Consider the following 14856-nt stretch of genomic DNA (forward strand, 5'->3'; position numbering starts at 1 on the left):
CCGGACCTGTCAGGCCTCGCTGCAGAGTTTCACGTCTGAATATATAATAAAATGATTTCATCGGCCTTTCATCCAGACAGCAGCCTGGCATTTCCATCTGTCTCGGGTCATGGTAACCATGGTTAGTGAGAGATGCCAGCGCTGTGAAGGTTAAGCATGGGCTACGCATGATAATATTTTATATGTCATCTCATCAAGCTTTGATTTGCAGTCAGATTTCAGGGTGAAGAGGATATAGTGAACTTGTGAAAAGTAAAATAGAGCGGCCAGGCACAATGCCCTGCAGCCGATCAGGGAGAAATGTATTTTTGATATTAGAAATGTTCCTGTCTGATTGGCACTGTAATATTTCTGGTGATCAGGATGTCGGTCAGTGGCTGGGATGTATATGAGATAGATGTATACATCCCAGTATATGTATAGAATAGATATTACCCACAATATCAACTGTGTTCCTTATAGCTAATCGCAACTAATAACCAAAATAGACTTTAAAGGGGGTTATAAAAAACAGAGCTACTTTATTGCACAAACAATACCACCTCTGTCCCTGGGATATGTAGGTCCATTCACTTCAATAGAACATTGCTCTAAAACCCACACCCAAACTGAAGACAGGAGAGGTGCTTTTTTTTTTTTTTTTTTTTTTAAAGAAGAAAGCAGACTTTTTTTTTAAGCTTGGAGAACCTCCTAATGGCACTACTCTCTCACCTAAATTTTAAAACCTGGCTTAGTGGAGACCCTAGAGATTTCATAAGAAATGCAGAAAACGGATGGGCACCAAACCAATATATATAGTGCTAATGCCTATGCATATAAAAAGAATATATATTACCTGCCTTGTAAAAGCCAGTACTGAGTGGAAATAGGATCTTAGTATGGGAATTGATGACCTATAGATTAGTTTCAGACAAGCTTAAAGGGGTTATCCGGAGCTACTTTTCCTCCTCTCTTGTCTCCAGTTCAGGTCGGGTTTGCAATTAAGCTCCATTTACTTCAATGGAACTGAGTTCCAAACCCCACCCAATCTGGAGACAAGAGAGGGGGAAAGTGGCCATGTTTTTGTAGCGCTGGATAACCCCTTTAAGACAGGCCCATATTTGCATCTATATTACAGATATAAAGTCCTGGCCCGACATCGAATCTATTAACCTGAACAGAGGGGACCTATGGCACTTTCATAGTGAATCACTACACTGATGGTTGGGTTAAGATTCATGTCTGTAACACAGATGCAAAAGTGACTCATCTGATATTGGCCATAATGATGCCTTGGAGAGGGTCTGGGCTTGTATTGGCAGACAACAGCTTACAATAGCATTGTGTTCAATCAACCATCAGGTTATTAATCTCACTTTGTGTCAGGCAGGCAGAATGTATTAAAGGTCACTATTCTTTTGTGCCGCCATCTGACATTCAGACAGTTGTGGGTTTTTAGCTGTGCCGCTATTGTTCTGCGGGATGATCCGTGTTATTTCAGCGCATAGAGAGTTAAACAAACAAGACAAAGAAGAAAGCCGAATATCAAAGCACTTTACATTGATTTGCAGAGTCCATCAGACATCTGATGCCCCGCAGCCCGCAATGGGCACTGGGAGTAATATGGAGACATTTGGGATATGCAACCCGATTACTTCAAAGCTTCTCTAGCAGCTCTATGCAGGAATGAAAGCTCCAGCAGAAAGTAATCTCTATTTCTACTCTCCCTCCCCCACTGACCACATTCTGCCCATCCAGAAAGAGCAAAGATAATGGTTCACAAGATGAGGACTGTATTTTATTACAGCTCAGCCAATCTGACGTGACTAATGTACCATCCATGTATCATGAAATGGCCTGCAATCCTCTGTGAGCAAAACACAGAAGCAGCAGAAATCTCTCCTGGCAGAAAGCTTTTAACTGCACCGATACAATGTAACAGTTTATCAGCTGTGCAAGGATAGGGCATAGGAGATTTTCATCCTTGGCAATTAAAGGAGTTGTCCAGGCTCGGAAAAACCATGGTCGATTTGTTACAGAAACAGCACCACTTTTGAAGCTGCATTGTAATACCACACTGTTATTACAAGAAAGTAGCTATGCTTTTTCTAATCCTGGATAACTTAAAGTATCTAAAAAAGTATCCCGAAAGTATTACTTTAAGTAACTCAAAAGTGATAAGGAACCGAAAAACAGAATGTTCCTTCCTCTGATAGAAACTCAACAGGTTGTACATCACCAACACTAAATAAATGGTGGTTTCCAAAGAACTTCAACAACTTAGGGTAAAAAACCCCAAGTACCCCAAAAAACGCCAAGACCAGTGACCAGAAATAGCCATGGGCAAAGGCAGTCGTGACAAGATTTGGCTATGATCAGAGACCATCATGACCAAAGTGCATAATAACTAGATGCTACTGTGATCAGACCTGACCATTACAAGAGACCGCCATGACAAGACCTGACCATTACAAGAGACCGCCATGACAAGACCTGACCATTACAAGAGACCGCCATGACAAAACCTGACCATTACAAGAGACCGCCATGACAAGACCTGACCATTACAAGAGACCGCCATGACAAAACCTGACCATTACAAGAGACCGCCATGACAAGACCTGACCATTACAAGAGACCGCCATGACAAAACCTGACCATTACAAGAGACCGCCATGACAAGACCTGACCATTACAAGAGACCGCCATGACAAGACCTGACCATTACAAGAGACTGCTATGACTAGAGCGAGAAAAGTCCAATGAACCCAAAGGTCCAGTGAAACCACCAAGTCCATAAGCAGCCATGTCCAGAGATTGTATGACTAGTAAGCAATAACCTCCAATATGTAAGGGCAGAGACATACTAAAAGTCAGGTAACCACATCCTGCTAAAATCAGGGCTGCTCTCTCTTTTTCTGACTAATGCCGACTGAACATACTTTCTGTATCCTACTGATCTTATTACTCTTGATCTGATGCATTAACCGGTCATGCTAAGTCTATTATTAGGAGTTCTCACCATTATGTCGTTTTTTAGAGCTGTTAAGAGACATTTTATGCGTCTACAGCACCTGGTGTTCCCCACTCAATCCTTTGTCGTTGTTTCCAAGGCCTTTGTTCAGTGATAGTGGAACTCAACAAGCTTATTGCAAAGATATACAAAAAAGAGAACAGTGAATGGAGTCAAGTGCAATATAACCAGGCGGGATTATTACAATACTCTTTCAGGGAAATCAACCTGCTAATAACCTGTGTAATGTTACAAGAACCAGAGCACTGTTATATGGGACTGGAATTCTGTTCTTCCACAAGTACAATGAGTATATTCTTAAGAATAATACGTAAGACTGTAATATCGATTCAACAGGAACAAGTTACTGAACATAACAGGTCTGTTAAATTATCCGAATGAAGTAATAACTACACTAAAATTGTGTGAAAAATATAACTACTATAATACTGCCCCTATGTACAAAAATATAAATACTAAAATACTGCCCCTATGTACAAAAATATAACTACTATAATACTGCTCCTATATACAAAAATATAACTACTATAATACTGCTCCTATGTACTAGAATATAACTACTATAATACTGCTCCTATATACAAGAATATAACTACTATAATACTGCTCCTATATACAAGAATATAACTACTATAATACTGCTCCTATGTACAAGAATATAACTACTATAATACTGCCTCCTATATACAAGAATATAGCTACTATAATACTGCTCCTATATACAAGAATATAACTACTATAATACTGCTCCTATATACAAGAATATAACTACTATAATACTGCTCCTATATACAAGAATATAACTACTATAATGCTGCCCCCTATATAGAAGAATATAACTACTATAATACTGCTCCTATGTACAAGAATACAACTACTGTAATACTGCTCCTATATACACAAGAATATAACTACTATAATACTGCTCCTATATACAAGAATATAACTACTATAATACTGCTCCTATATACAAGAATATAACTACTATAATACTGCCCCGTATGTACAAGAATATAAGTACTATAATACTGCCCCCTATGTACAAGAATATAACTACTATAATACTGCCCCCTATGTACAAGAATATAACTACTATAATACTGCCCCTTTGTACACGGCTATAACTACTATTGTTATTGGGCAATATATGAATCTGAACAGGTAGGAATATATATATCACTGTCTTTTTATCCTCCAGAAGTGAGAATACTATGATGTATATTTCTAAACCTTTCGACAAAGATAAACTGAGAAAAGTTGATTGTAACTTGACAACATTTCCGCTCCTGTAACATGCTTGGTTTTGCTCCTGGGGATGTCAGGTTTCGGTGTATGACATCTGTGCGCTAAGTATGTAGTGTTAGGCAGTAAATGTTCACCAGACATTGAACATGTGGGAGATGTGTGAGCAGTAAAAAGCCTTCGCCAATCTGTTCACCTGCCCTCTCCGCAGCGACTTTCATCAAATGAATTCTCTCAAGAGACAAAAATAGGGGAAAAAAAAGTGCTGGAATAACGCCTGACGGTCTGTATCTTAGCAACAGTGGACATGTGGGTCAAAAACGGACATGAACACTTGTACAAAAAGTAATTTAGTAGTGAAAGTATCGTGAGCTCTTTTCTGTTTCTGACTTGCAGTGACTTGGGGCGGTCGCACTAACTGGCGGCAAAGGCTCTTCTAGTCCGTCTCCTTCACAGCTCTAATGATTGTGTTGATATAACAGATTCTAATGATAATGTTGCCCTTTCTTCCCCACATTCGTGTCCTGCTGCATAACGCTGTTAAAAATAATTACCACGGGTGATATTTTCTTAGCGTGCAAATATAGCAAGATTACAACCTGTTTGCGGGAGGGGGAGGCAGAAAGGTCAGCGCCGTTTCTCCATAAGCGCAGGATTTATAATTGTAATTAGCCCCCCTCCTTTTCTGGAGAGTGTTGGGGGCGCAAACTCAATCTAGGAGTCAGAGTCAGTTCAGTAATTACATGGACTTTACCAATAACAAAGTTTGTCAAAGAAAAAGAAGAGCAGCCGCGCCGACCGCGGATTACAACACGAGCGTGGAGAGCAATAGACATTGTGCTGACGGATGAGATAATAACCGGACATGTGAGATGGCGACACGCTCAGGTAACAGCCATGGGCTTCAATAACACTCTAAAGAAAACCAAACCAAGCAATGAGACCCAGGAGCAAAGACGTGACCCCCGACACTGACTACTCTGCAGATCACGGCTTCAGAATCAGCGGTGATCCTGATCTTTAGGGAAATGCGCTTAAGGGTGCCTTCACACACACCGGATCTGCAGCAGATTTGATGGTGCAGATTTGATTCTATGTTCAGTTATTTAGATCTGCTGCAGAAAATCCGCTGCGATACGGTGTGTGTAAAGATACCCTGAAGGTTAAGCAGAATTGTTGTTTTTTTTTTACATATGTAATCTTGGTTATCTTGAGCTACAAAAATTTCAGTCTTTAAACTTTATTCATTGTCAGACCTCCTGATATGCAGTTTGCAGCCACCTCTCTAAAATAAAAAAAATAAAAACATGGCTGCACCTAGCCTGTCCACTGAAGTAAATGGAGCTGCATTGCAATACCACACATAACCTAAGGATAGATGTGGTGCTGTTTTTGCAAGAAATAGTGAATAGCCCCTTTAATATACGTAAGTTGGTAACAGGCAAATGCTCAGCAAAATACCTGTTCTACCAAACTTCTGACACTGGAGAATACATCACTACTATAAAAGCTTCTAATAAACTAAAAATAACAAATAATTGTCTTCTTCAGTTGACTCCATGTTTGTTCTTGACTGAAATAAATTGTCCAGAGCAATTTCCATTGGACAGTCCACACACCGTACCTGAGCGGAGCTGCTTAATCCTTCCATTACTGGTGGCTGTGTCCACGGGAAGGAAGTCCTTGTACCAGGAGATCTCAGGATCTGGGTTTCCGCTGGCGGCACAGAGCATGGTGGCTGTCCGAGTCTTCTCCACCACCTTGAGCTGGGGTCCCATGTCAATAATGGGGAACCCATGTGGCAGCTGCTCTTCTGCAAAACAGGAATGAACACAAGATTAGAGGAATGGCGTCAGTTTCTGATAACGTTAGAGCAATAATTAACGGTATTCACGATTCTATTTAATTTATCAGTGTAATAAGCATGTTCCATGTTTCTGTAATAATCATCAGCTCCAAAACTTCTCAAAGATTGACAGAAGTCATATTACCCCCCCCCCTGACTACCACATCCCCTTTAGCCATAGACCCAATGTTATTACACATATTAAAACACTGAAGTGCGTTCCGTATAGCATGGCTTCTATTAATGCACCACACTCAGGGCATGTCTGTCTGACGCCAATAATGCGTTCTTATAATCACTACACAATATTTCCTGCATTTGCCCCGGTACATGTAATATAGAATTCCTTATTCTCCAGGATCCGGTGTATAGCACAGTCTCTACAGCAACAAAGAGATGACCTTATTCCTGGAAGATTTATGAGGAAAAGACCCATTGTGCGTTCCAGAGTTATATTTACACATTAGTACAAACACCCTCAGGACTGAATAATTTGCTGCCTTTGTAGTAACAAGTAAAATCCTTTAAAGGGGGGAAAGGAATAGGTCAGCGGCTACACGAAACATCAACATAGTGGAAGTTATATGCGTATCGCCGAGCTGGAGAATAAAAATTCAGGTGCAAAGACAGAAATGCCTACATACATCTAAAGGACAGCATACATATTAGATCAATGGTGGCCAAGCCTACAGATTTGCATTGGGTATGGGGGGGGGGGGGGTGTTGAGGCCCGCAATACACATGAAATATTTGGCAGATAACCAGGTTTTCAGAGAGATCAAACTTGTTGAATTTGTTGAATTTCAGTGCCCAGTTGGTTTTCCATGGAGATAAGCCACCACTAGATGAGTCCGGAGACATATAAATATACATATCCATCTACAGATTCCCATACACTTTATACTTAAATCAGCTGAAGCCAGTGCCACCATCTGGTCTGCAAACAGTATAAGGTATATGGCGGCCTCCCAACTCTCCACCAACAGATCATGTCGGTGGAGAGAAAGAGGTGGTGTGACGGATTTGCAGTGCCTGACCTTATGATTACGGAAGGATAAAACAGTGCCAGAGCACCCCTCTCTTACCAATAGGAAACAAATGAATATTCATTTACTATTCACATGTATGGGGCCTGAAAAATGACTGTTGGTCGAACGATCGTTAGTTCTTAAAAATTTATGGGCACCTTTATAATGTATTACTCCCTTCTTCCCATTGATAATACATAAACACTCTCCAAGAGCGTATGTGTATATCCCCTATTACAAAGGGCAACATAGAGAAGCAAAGAGCGCTGTCAGCACTTGTTCCCTGCTCACTGCCGCCACTATTACACACAGCGTCAGTGAGCGGGTAACTGCATGGGAGCCCATGGGGGGCTGCCTGGGTGATCACTAGATCGTCTAGGCAGCCCATAGAGGATAGTGGCGGTCTGCTGCCACTGCTCCTATTCCACGGAGCAACGGCAGCAGATCACTGCTATCACAGTCATTTGTCTTTGAACATGTTGAAAGACAAATGACTGAAACGATTAGCTGACATCATTCATGTCGGCTGATCATTGCCTTCTATTACACAGGACGATCTGCTAAATACATTCGATAATCGTTCCGTGACTGATAGCAGTTAAAGCTGTAGGACACTTTATTCCACCTATACTCACAATTTTTCAACCTGGAAGTTATGATATCACTGTGTCTTTACAGTCACATCCCTAGTGTAAAACTCAAAAGACTGACTGTCTGGGGTGGAGAGGTGACCCATGGCAGTACCCACTGTCTGACCTTTATAATGAAATTGCTATAGGAGTTGAGGATAGGTTCACAGCTTAACCCAGTTTCCGTTTAACTCTTCGTTCACATAAGTGAACTGCTTTAAAGCACAATGACCTATGACTCTGGTGCTATATTATTATTGTACAGTATATCGATGATGTACAGTATTATATGCCAAGTAACAAAATCAGCAGTCAAGTGTTGGATGAGAACAATGAAGTTTTGTGGGGTAGATGCTTGTGTTATATATATGTAGTAGAAGCGGGTTCTCCGTGTGAGAGAATAATAGTCCCAGAACTAGTCTGATGAGGATTATCCCGCTCCGGGAGAGGACAGGCGTACGAGGCATGGCAGTCACAGTCGGAGGCACTGAACTTTGTGTTCATTACGAAGCATTCTCTGACTTAATTTGAATACACTCCGAGGCACAAAGAGCTGAAAGGCACAGCTGAGAAGGTGATATGCAAAGCCGCTGTCCTAGCGCACGTAAAACAAAGGCCTGGTAAGGGAGCGGGCTATAAATACACATTTAGCTGCTGAGACACAGCCATAACTTTCAGCTACTATTCAGAAATTAAAAAGCCGGCGGCCTGGGAGACGGGTAAATAAATAAAAATCAGAAGGCAGGATTTCTTCCCCCCAATTAACACTGAATGTTGTGGGGAGGCGTGGGCGGACTGCGATTGGTAAGTGACTGACCCTCCTGCTGCGCGCTATAAACAAAAGACCCTCCATTCTCTCAAGGTGGAGAGGCCGGTAAGCTGCAAAATGTCCCAGAACCGGTGACTCAAGCCGAGTATCAGTACACAGAGCGGCGTTACAGTGCGGGGTCAATACAGAGGAGGAGAAAGCACTGAACAAGCTGTAATAGGGCAAGAACAGAACACAACGCCACCACAATACTGACAAACTAAGAAGAAATCCCTGTAAATATGATTCAACAAGTTTCTGAACTCCTTATATACATCTGTGTTGTTGTCCGGGGAAAGCAGTGAGATAATATGACCTCCGTGACTGATCCCACTGGGGTTTTCACTCAGCTGCACTACTAAGCTGTGTAGTGTGTAGTAGTAGTTTGTAGTACGGAATGTTGGGAAGTGATGGAGCTTACCAGGGTCAAGTGACATGAGGTGTTCTAGTACTTGTAGTTAAACATGTATGTATTTTTCTGCCTAAATTTTACACCAGTCTAATTCCCGGTCTTGGGCAGATGGCAGCAGAAGGCCAGATTTCGTACCTGGCCTTATCAGTAATGGAGGAAGCTGGGCACCATCCGATATGCAGAGTCCATGAGCACACGTCCTGCGCACCTCTGCATCCTCCTCATGGTGTGAGCAGCAACAAATCTGTTATTCAGTGATTAGCCCAGCCAGCCGCTTCACTGACATACGGACGAGCCACAGCCAGCAGGCTCCGGGGCCAATCCAGCCATCGTCTGTGAGAAGGTAATTAATCTTAAGCCGGTCGTTTTCCTTTTTAAACAGTAGAGAGACAGCTCTGGAGTAATTAATGCACCGTTGACCCGTCCTATTGATTTATCCCAGCGCAAACACAGGTTGATGAACAGGACGCGGCGTGGCAGATCGAAGGCACCTGCAACTTAAACAGAGGCCGGAGGCTTCTACAGACAAGTGTTGGGGCTGATAGCAGCAATTTGGATGGGGGAGGGGGGGGGGTCTGTATAGGAAATATAAAGTTCTCATAGAATGTCTTGGCGAATAATTTAATTAGTTATTTTCACAACTAAACTTAATTTAGTATTCTACCAGTTTCCACCAGTTTTTAGACATAATTATTTGCAAATTGCAAAAGTTTCATGTCTGCCGAATCTTACCCCAACTGAAAGATGGCGCTGAAATCCACAAGGCAAAAAACTGCCTGAAATATGGGCCACATTTATCATACATAGCACTACAATACGGTCAATTCAACAAGAAGCTATTGGAATGAAAGAAAAACGGCGAATGAGTGGCCCATTTCCAATGGTGAAAGCAGAATCGTGGGAAAGACAGATCCAGAGTTACCCAATGTTTTATAAAGAATTACAGGGTGATCTTCATCTGCCCACAGCTCAAGTAGACCCAGCTTTCCTATAGTCCTGAATGGTAAAACAAGACATTACCACATAACTGGACAGTCCCTCAAAAAGTTGGGCGACAACCTCTGTCAAGAGACATACTACGAGCTGAACAGAGCCTTCCACTATGTGACGAAAGATGACGGCTTTCTGTTTACAGATAGGGGGAGACAATAAGACACGGCCAGTTATCGTGGAGTTAGACGTTCTTCCATGTGAGTTTCCTAGGTGGTCAGACGATCCCATAACTGCTGCGGCGCCTCTGAACAAACAATGGATTTGGCTTGTCTGCCTAATAGGATCCCATGGCCTTCCCTACATCCAGGGAGCTGAGCGTAATCCTCAGACACGTCATGTGTTTGTGAAGAGATTACGTGTCCAACCTGAGATACAGGAGGCTGCAGATTCAGAAAGACACCAGAAGCAATGGTCATAAATACTGTACTATGTGACTCTGTGACTTCCTCTAATGTGTTTATGTCTGCTCTTTGCTATACTTTCCAATAAACTGACCATAAATGGGGGAATTTGAGGGTCTTCTCAGTAATAATAAATACAAAAACAAGGAAGTACTCCAGCTGCGGAAGTGTTCAAACTGCTCTTTACTTCTTTATATTAAAAAACTATACAATGTTACAATTTAAAACCTGCAAATGAATTTCAAAAAAATGTTGGTAATCATGCCTGTACAACTACTGAATAATGGGGGGGTCTGTACCCCCTGCAATCCTTGCTTCATGCACATACGTACAGATCAATACTGAGATACAAACAAGTCCTCTATCCCCATGAGGGGGTCATGATCTGACGCCTTAGATACGATCAACTATACATATGGTTTCCAGGTCTATATGGAACCTCTCGCCCCAGTCCAATAGGTTCTTCAATTTCATTGAAAGATTTTACGGCTCCTTTTAGAAAAATTGCAGTAAACCACTAAATTGCACTAAGGCCTGGAGGTATACACACTGGAGATATATCATGGGGACAGGGAGGTTTCTAGACTTTCCTGTCAATTCTTCCCCATCTGGGGACAGCTCGGAAGATGGACGTGGTGTCTGTGTTCATGGGTGGTTGTCGATCACGGTGCAGTCACTCATAGGCTGTCTTCATACTGGGACTGTCGTGTTTCCCAGAGATTTCAAGTCATTATTCAAGCCTCCTTTTCATTTTTACTTCCTGACTGTGAGGGGTTAAATCGCTGCCAAACTTCAAGAGAAGCGGAGCAGAGCACTGCCCCAGTCTACAATCGATTGAAACAGAGAAAGAAAGGGCTGCTACTTCCGACACCGATGCTTATTAGTGAAGGTTCGCCATTGATCAGTGTTTAGAGGGGAGATCAGACTGCAGCTCATAGACAGGCAGAACATAGAGAGATGGATAGAGAGCACTGGGATGGAAATATCCGGTAAAAAGAGGGTCCAGGAGACAGTGGCAGATGGAGAAGCCATGTGTATCAAACACTTAGCGCTATTAATGACATCTAAGAATCTACTGAATCACGCCAGGATATCATATAGGCATGGTTGCTTCACATGTGGCAAGGGCGCTTAGGTTCTTCTTAGAAAACCAGAACCCTGGTCTTACTGCACCTTCTGTACCCAATAAATACACAACAGCAAATACATTGGGATATTGGTATCATCAACTGTGTGTAAGTTAAGATCATTGTAACCTTTTCGCAGCAACCGTGGTTACAAGGTTGAAACCAAATTCTCATATGGTCACTGACCTTGAATAAAGGTAAATAAAACACCTTTTTCTCCATTCACCAGGCTTCTTTTAATTTCTAGAGAAACAGTTCACTGAAGGTTCAGGTTACAGCTGCCTATAGAAGTCTATGGTGAAGGGAGGAGTGGGCTGCAGAAAGAAACAGGGGCAGGGAGATGTGGAGAGAAGCTGCTAAAAGCTCCAGTATGTGTTATATCTCACCGTGGTGCTGGAATAATAACTTATGCACTCAGTACTGCTCTATAATGTCCTCCATGCTGCTGCTTATTTTTAGGTTGTGCTTTGTTATATAATGGACAAATGAAAATTAGAGATGGAACCTGCACAGGAAAAACTGATGAGAAAATCCATATCCAAGTTATATAATGTCCAGGAATAGCGCTGCTCCTCGTGTACACATAGGACGGCATATTCTTAAGTCACCTGAAAGTGCAGGCACACTTTAGGATGCAACAGGTAATCATCGCTGCATTAAAACAAGTCAGTGATAAAAATGTCAACGGTGAAATTGTTATTTCGTCTTACACAACATAAAGTGATGATGATAATGGATGTCCGTAAGCCAGAGTGCAGTGTTTATAAGGCGTGCAAAAGGACAATTAATTGGCCTCTGAAAAATATCACTACACGACTTAATGGCTATGTCCTACAGTCCATCTCATCCTTGAAATATCGAACCACTTAGCTCAGACACTTCCTAAAATTTCATGTGCATGAACTGCAGTTAATAAGCTGTGAATCAGACGGCCGTCATTATACAAGAGACTGGACGGGAATCATCCGCGACGGCCAATGCGTTCGGTCATGTCCCCGAGGTCCAGATAAGATAACTGATGAGAAATACTACAGTGATCTATAGCTTACATTTGTTTTCACCTAAATACATCCAACATTGTAGGCAGATTCAATTCCTAATATATCATTATAGTGGTTTGAAATTTATTTATCTGATACAAAGCTACAAATCCTCTACATTGGGTTACATAGTAATATTCAGTCTGCCAGCAGCCACCACTAGGGGGAGCTTTTAAAGTGTCTGTTCACTTACTTGGTTTTCGTGAAGTCACATTTATACCTCCATACTAGGCAATAGCAGAGGCTTGCCATATGCACCATAGTCCTGACTGACAATCTGATTTATCAGACTAAAATAGAATACATTGCTAGAACTTGACCAAGTTGGTCACACTTGGATCGCTGCTTAGAGAGGTGCAATAGAAACATTGTTTGTTTTTTTAATTCACCATTAGAGATGAGCGAACCTCGAGCATGCTCGAGTCTATCTGAACCCAAGCATTCGGCATAGCGGGGGCTGCTGAAGTTGGATAAAGCTCTTAAGCTGTCTGGAAAACATTAATACATGGATATGTTTTCCACATAGCCTTAGACTCGAGCATGCTCCAGGTTTGCTCATCTCTATTCACCATTAACATGCATTAGGTCATCCGCCATTGGATTCCCCCTACTTGTCTCTATTGGCAATTATTATGTCTACAGTCTGCTTTGGTGAACTACAGTCCAGGAATCTAAAACGTGCAAAAATGTAACAAGAATTGGTCATGTGATCTCTCTGATACAGGTGTAAACTCAGCCCTAGGTCCATGCACACATCCCAGTAGCTGATTGGTTGGGAGCTCTGTACGTTCCGGTTTGGAGGGCTCTGAATGCTCCCTGCAGCTGTAATAACTGATACAACACTCGGCGTTTAATACATTACTTAATTAATTACATGTTAAGTCAATCCTCAGCGCCCGTCATTAACATTTACTTTCTCAGCCCAGATTTGCTTTGATTCCTGTACTCTAACAGCTGAGGGGCCTGTAAAGTGCGATTCCTCTTAAAAGCTGCATGTTTGATCTCTGTTTACTACTAAATAGAGAAGGATTCAAGACTGTGCAACCATCTCCCTCTATATCCCCCTGAAATGCAGAAGGGAATGATTCGAAGCTTGGATTTTGCTGAGCATTAATTTATTTACTGCCTGAGACTGAATTACGCTGAAAGTCATAAAACAAATATTATAAAACCCAAAAGGTTCTATACTATATATACACAATACTGCATCCCATGTATAACTATGACTACTATAATACAACTCCTATGTATAATAATATACCAGTGGTACCTCGGTTCTCAAATTGCTTGGTTTTCAAACTGTATTTTCAAGGAAACTTTGCTTTGGTTCTCAAACTCTTGCTCGGTTCTCAAACACTTTTCGGGCCACCAGTCTTGAAGTACAGTAATACTGCAGTATTCAAAGAAAAATTTACCTGAAAGTAACATTCAGAATTCTAACTTTGCTCAGTATCTGAACGTTTTTGCGAGCGTGGATGGTGAGTTGTACCTGGTGAGTTTAGCACTGGTGAGGCTTCACATACAGTACAGTACTGTATAAGACTGCTGGAGTGCACATACAGTACAGTACAGACTGCCTTCCGGAACCAATTAAGTTCGAGAACCGAGGTACCACTGTATCTACAATAATACTGCCCCTATGTACAAAAATATAACTACTATAATACTGCCCCCTATATACAAGAATATACCTACTATAAAACTGCTTCTATATATAAGAATATAACTACTATAATACTGCTTCTATATACAAGAATATAACTACTATAATACTGCTCCTATATACAAGAATATAACTACTATAATAATGCTCCTATATACAAGAATATAACTACTATATTACTGCCCCTATGTACAACAATATAACTACTATAATACTACTCCTATGTACAAGAATATGGGCAGTACCAGGCAAAACATTTTCACATCATCTCCTGGTATATAGAACGTTATAACTTTCAGCACAGAATGTTCAGTTTTCTGTGGATCTTTCTCTGGATCTCTCTACAGTCACTAGAAAACTTCCATCTTGGGCTCTGAAAGCCTCATTATTTGCACAATTTCTTGAATTCGTCATTTGGCGCCTCAATTACATATCTCAGCCGTGTGTTACAGACAGAGGTTGAACAACCTGTAATAAAATAATAGCGCCAGAATTACAAGTAATGATTTCACACTCTGTCACCTATAAAGAAACAAAACTTTGGCTTAATGAGCAGAGGAGACGTCTCGCACCTCGTGTTTCGGCGCTGGATGCTGTGACCTATAGGTGAGTGGGGATGAGATGATGTTTGTCTATTTACGGCGGCCTCATTAT

At 41.5% G+C, this 14856-nt stretch overlaps 1 protein-coding gene across 7 annotated transcripts in view; it reads right to left on the reverse strand.

Annotated features, from left to right (window-relative positions):
• Positions 1 to 14856, reverse strand: part of PTPRF (protein tyrosine phosphatase receptor type F) — a 657420-nt gene that overhangs the window by 35836 nt on the left and 606728 nt on the right. For all 7 annotated transcript variants that reach the window (XM_069981278.1, XM_069981277.1, XM_069981283.1 and 4 more), the window contains one exon: positions 5880 to 6068. In XM_069981278.1, the coding sequence (XP_069837379.1) occupies positions 5880 to 6068 (189 nt within the window). The remainder of the gene's footprint in view (positions 1 to 5879; positions 6069 to 14856) is intronic.

This window comes from Dendropsophus ebraccatus, chromosome 8, assembly GCF_027789765.1.
Source record: "Dendropsophus ebraccatus isolate aDenEbr1 chromosome 8, aDenEbr1.pat, whole genome shotgun sequence".
NCBI classification, from domain to species: domain Eukaryota; kingdom Metazoa; phylum Chordata; class Amphibia; order Anura; family Hylidae; genus Dendropsophus; species Dendropsophus ebraccatus.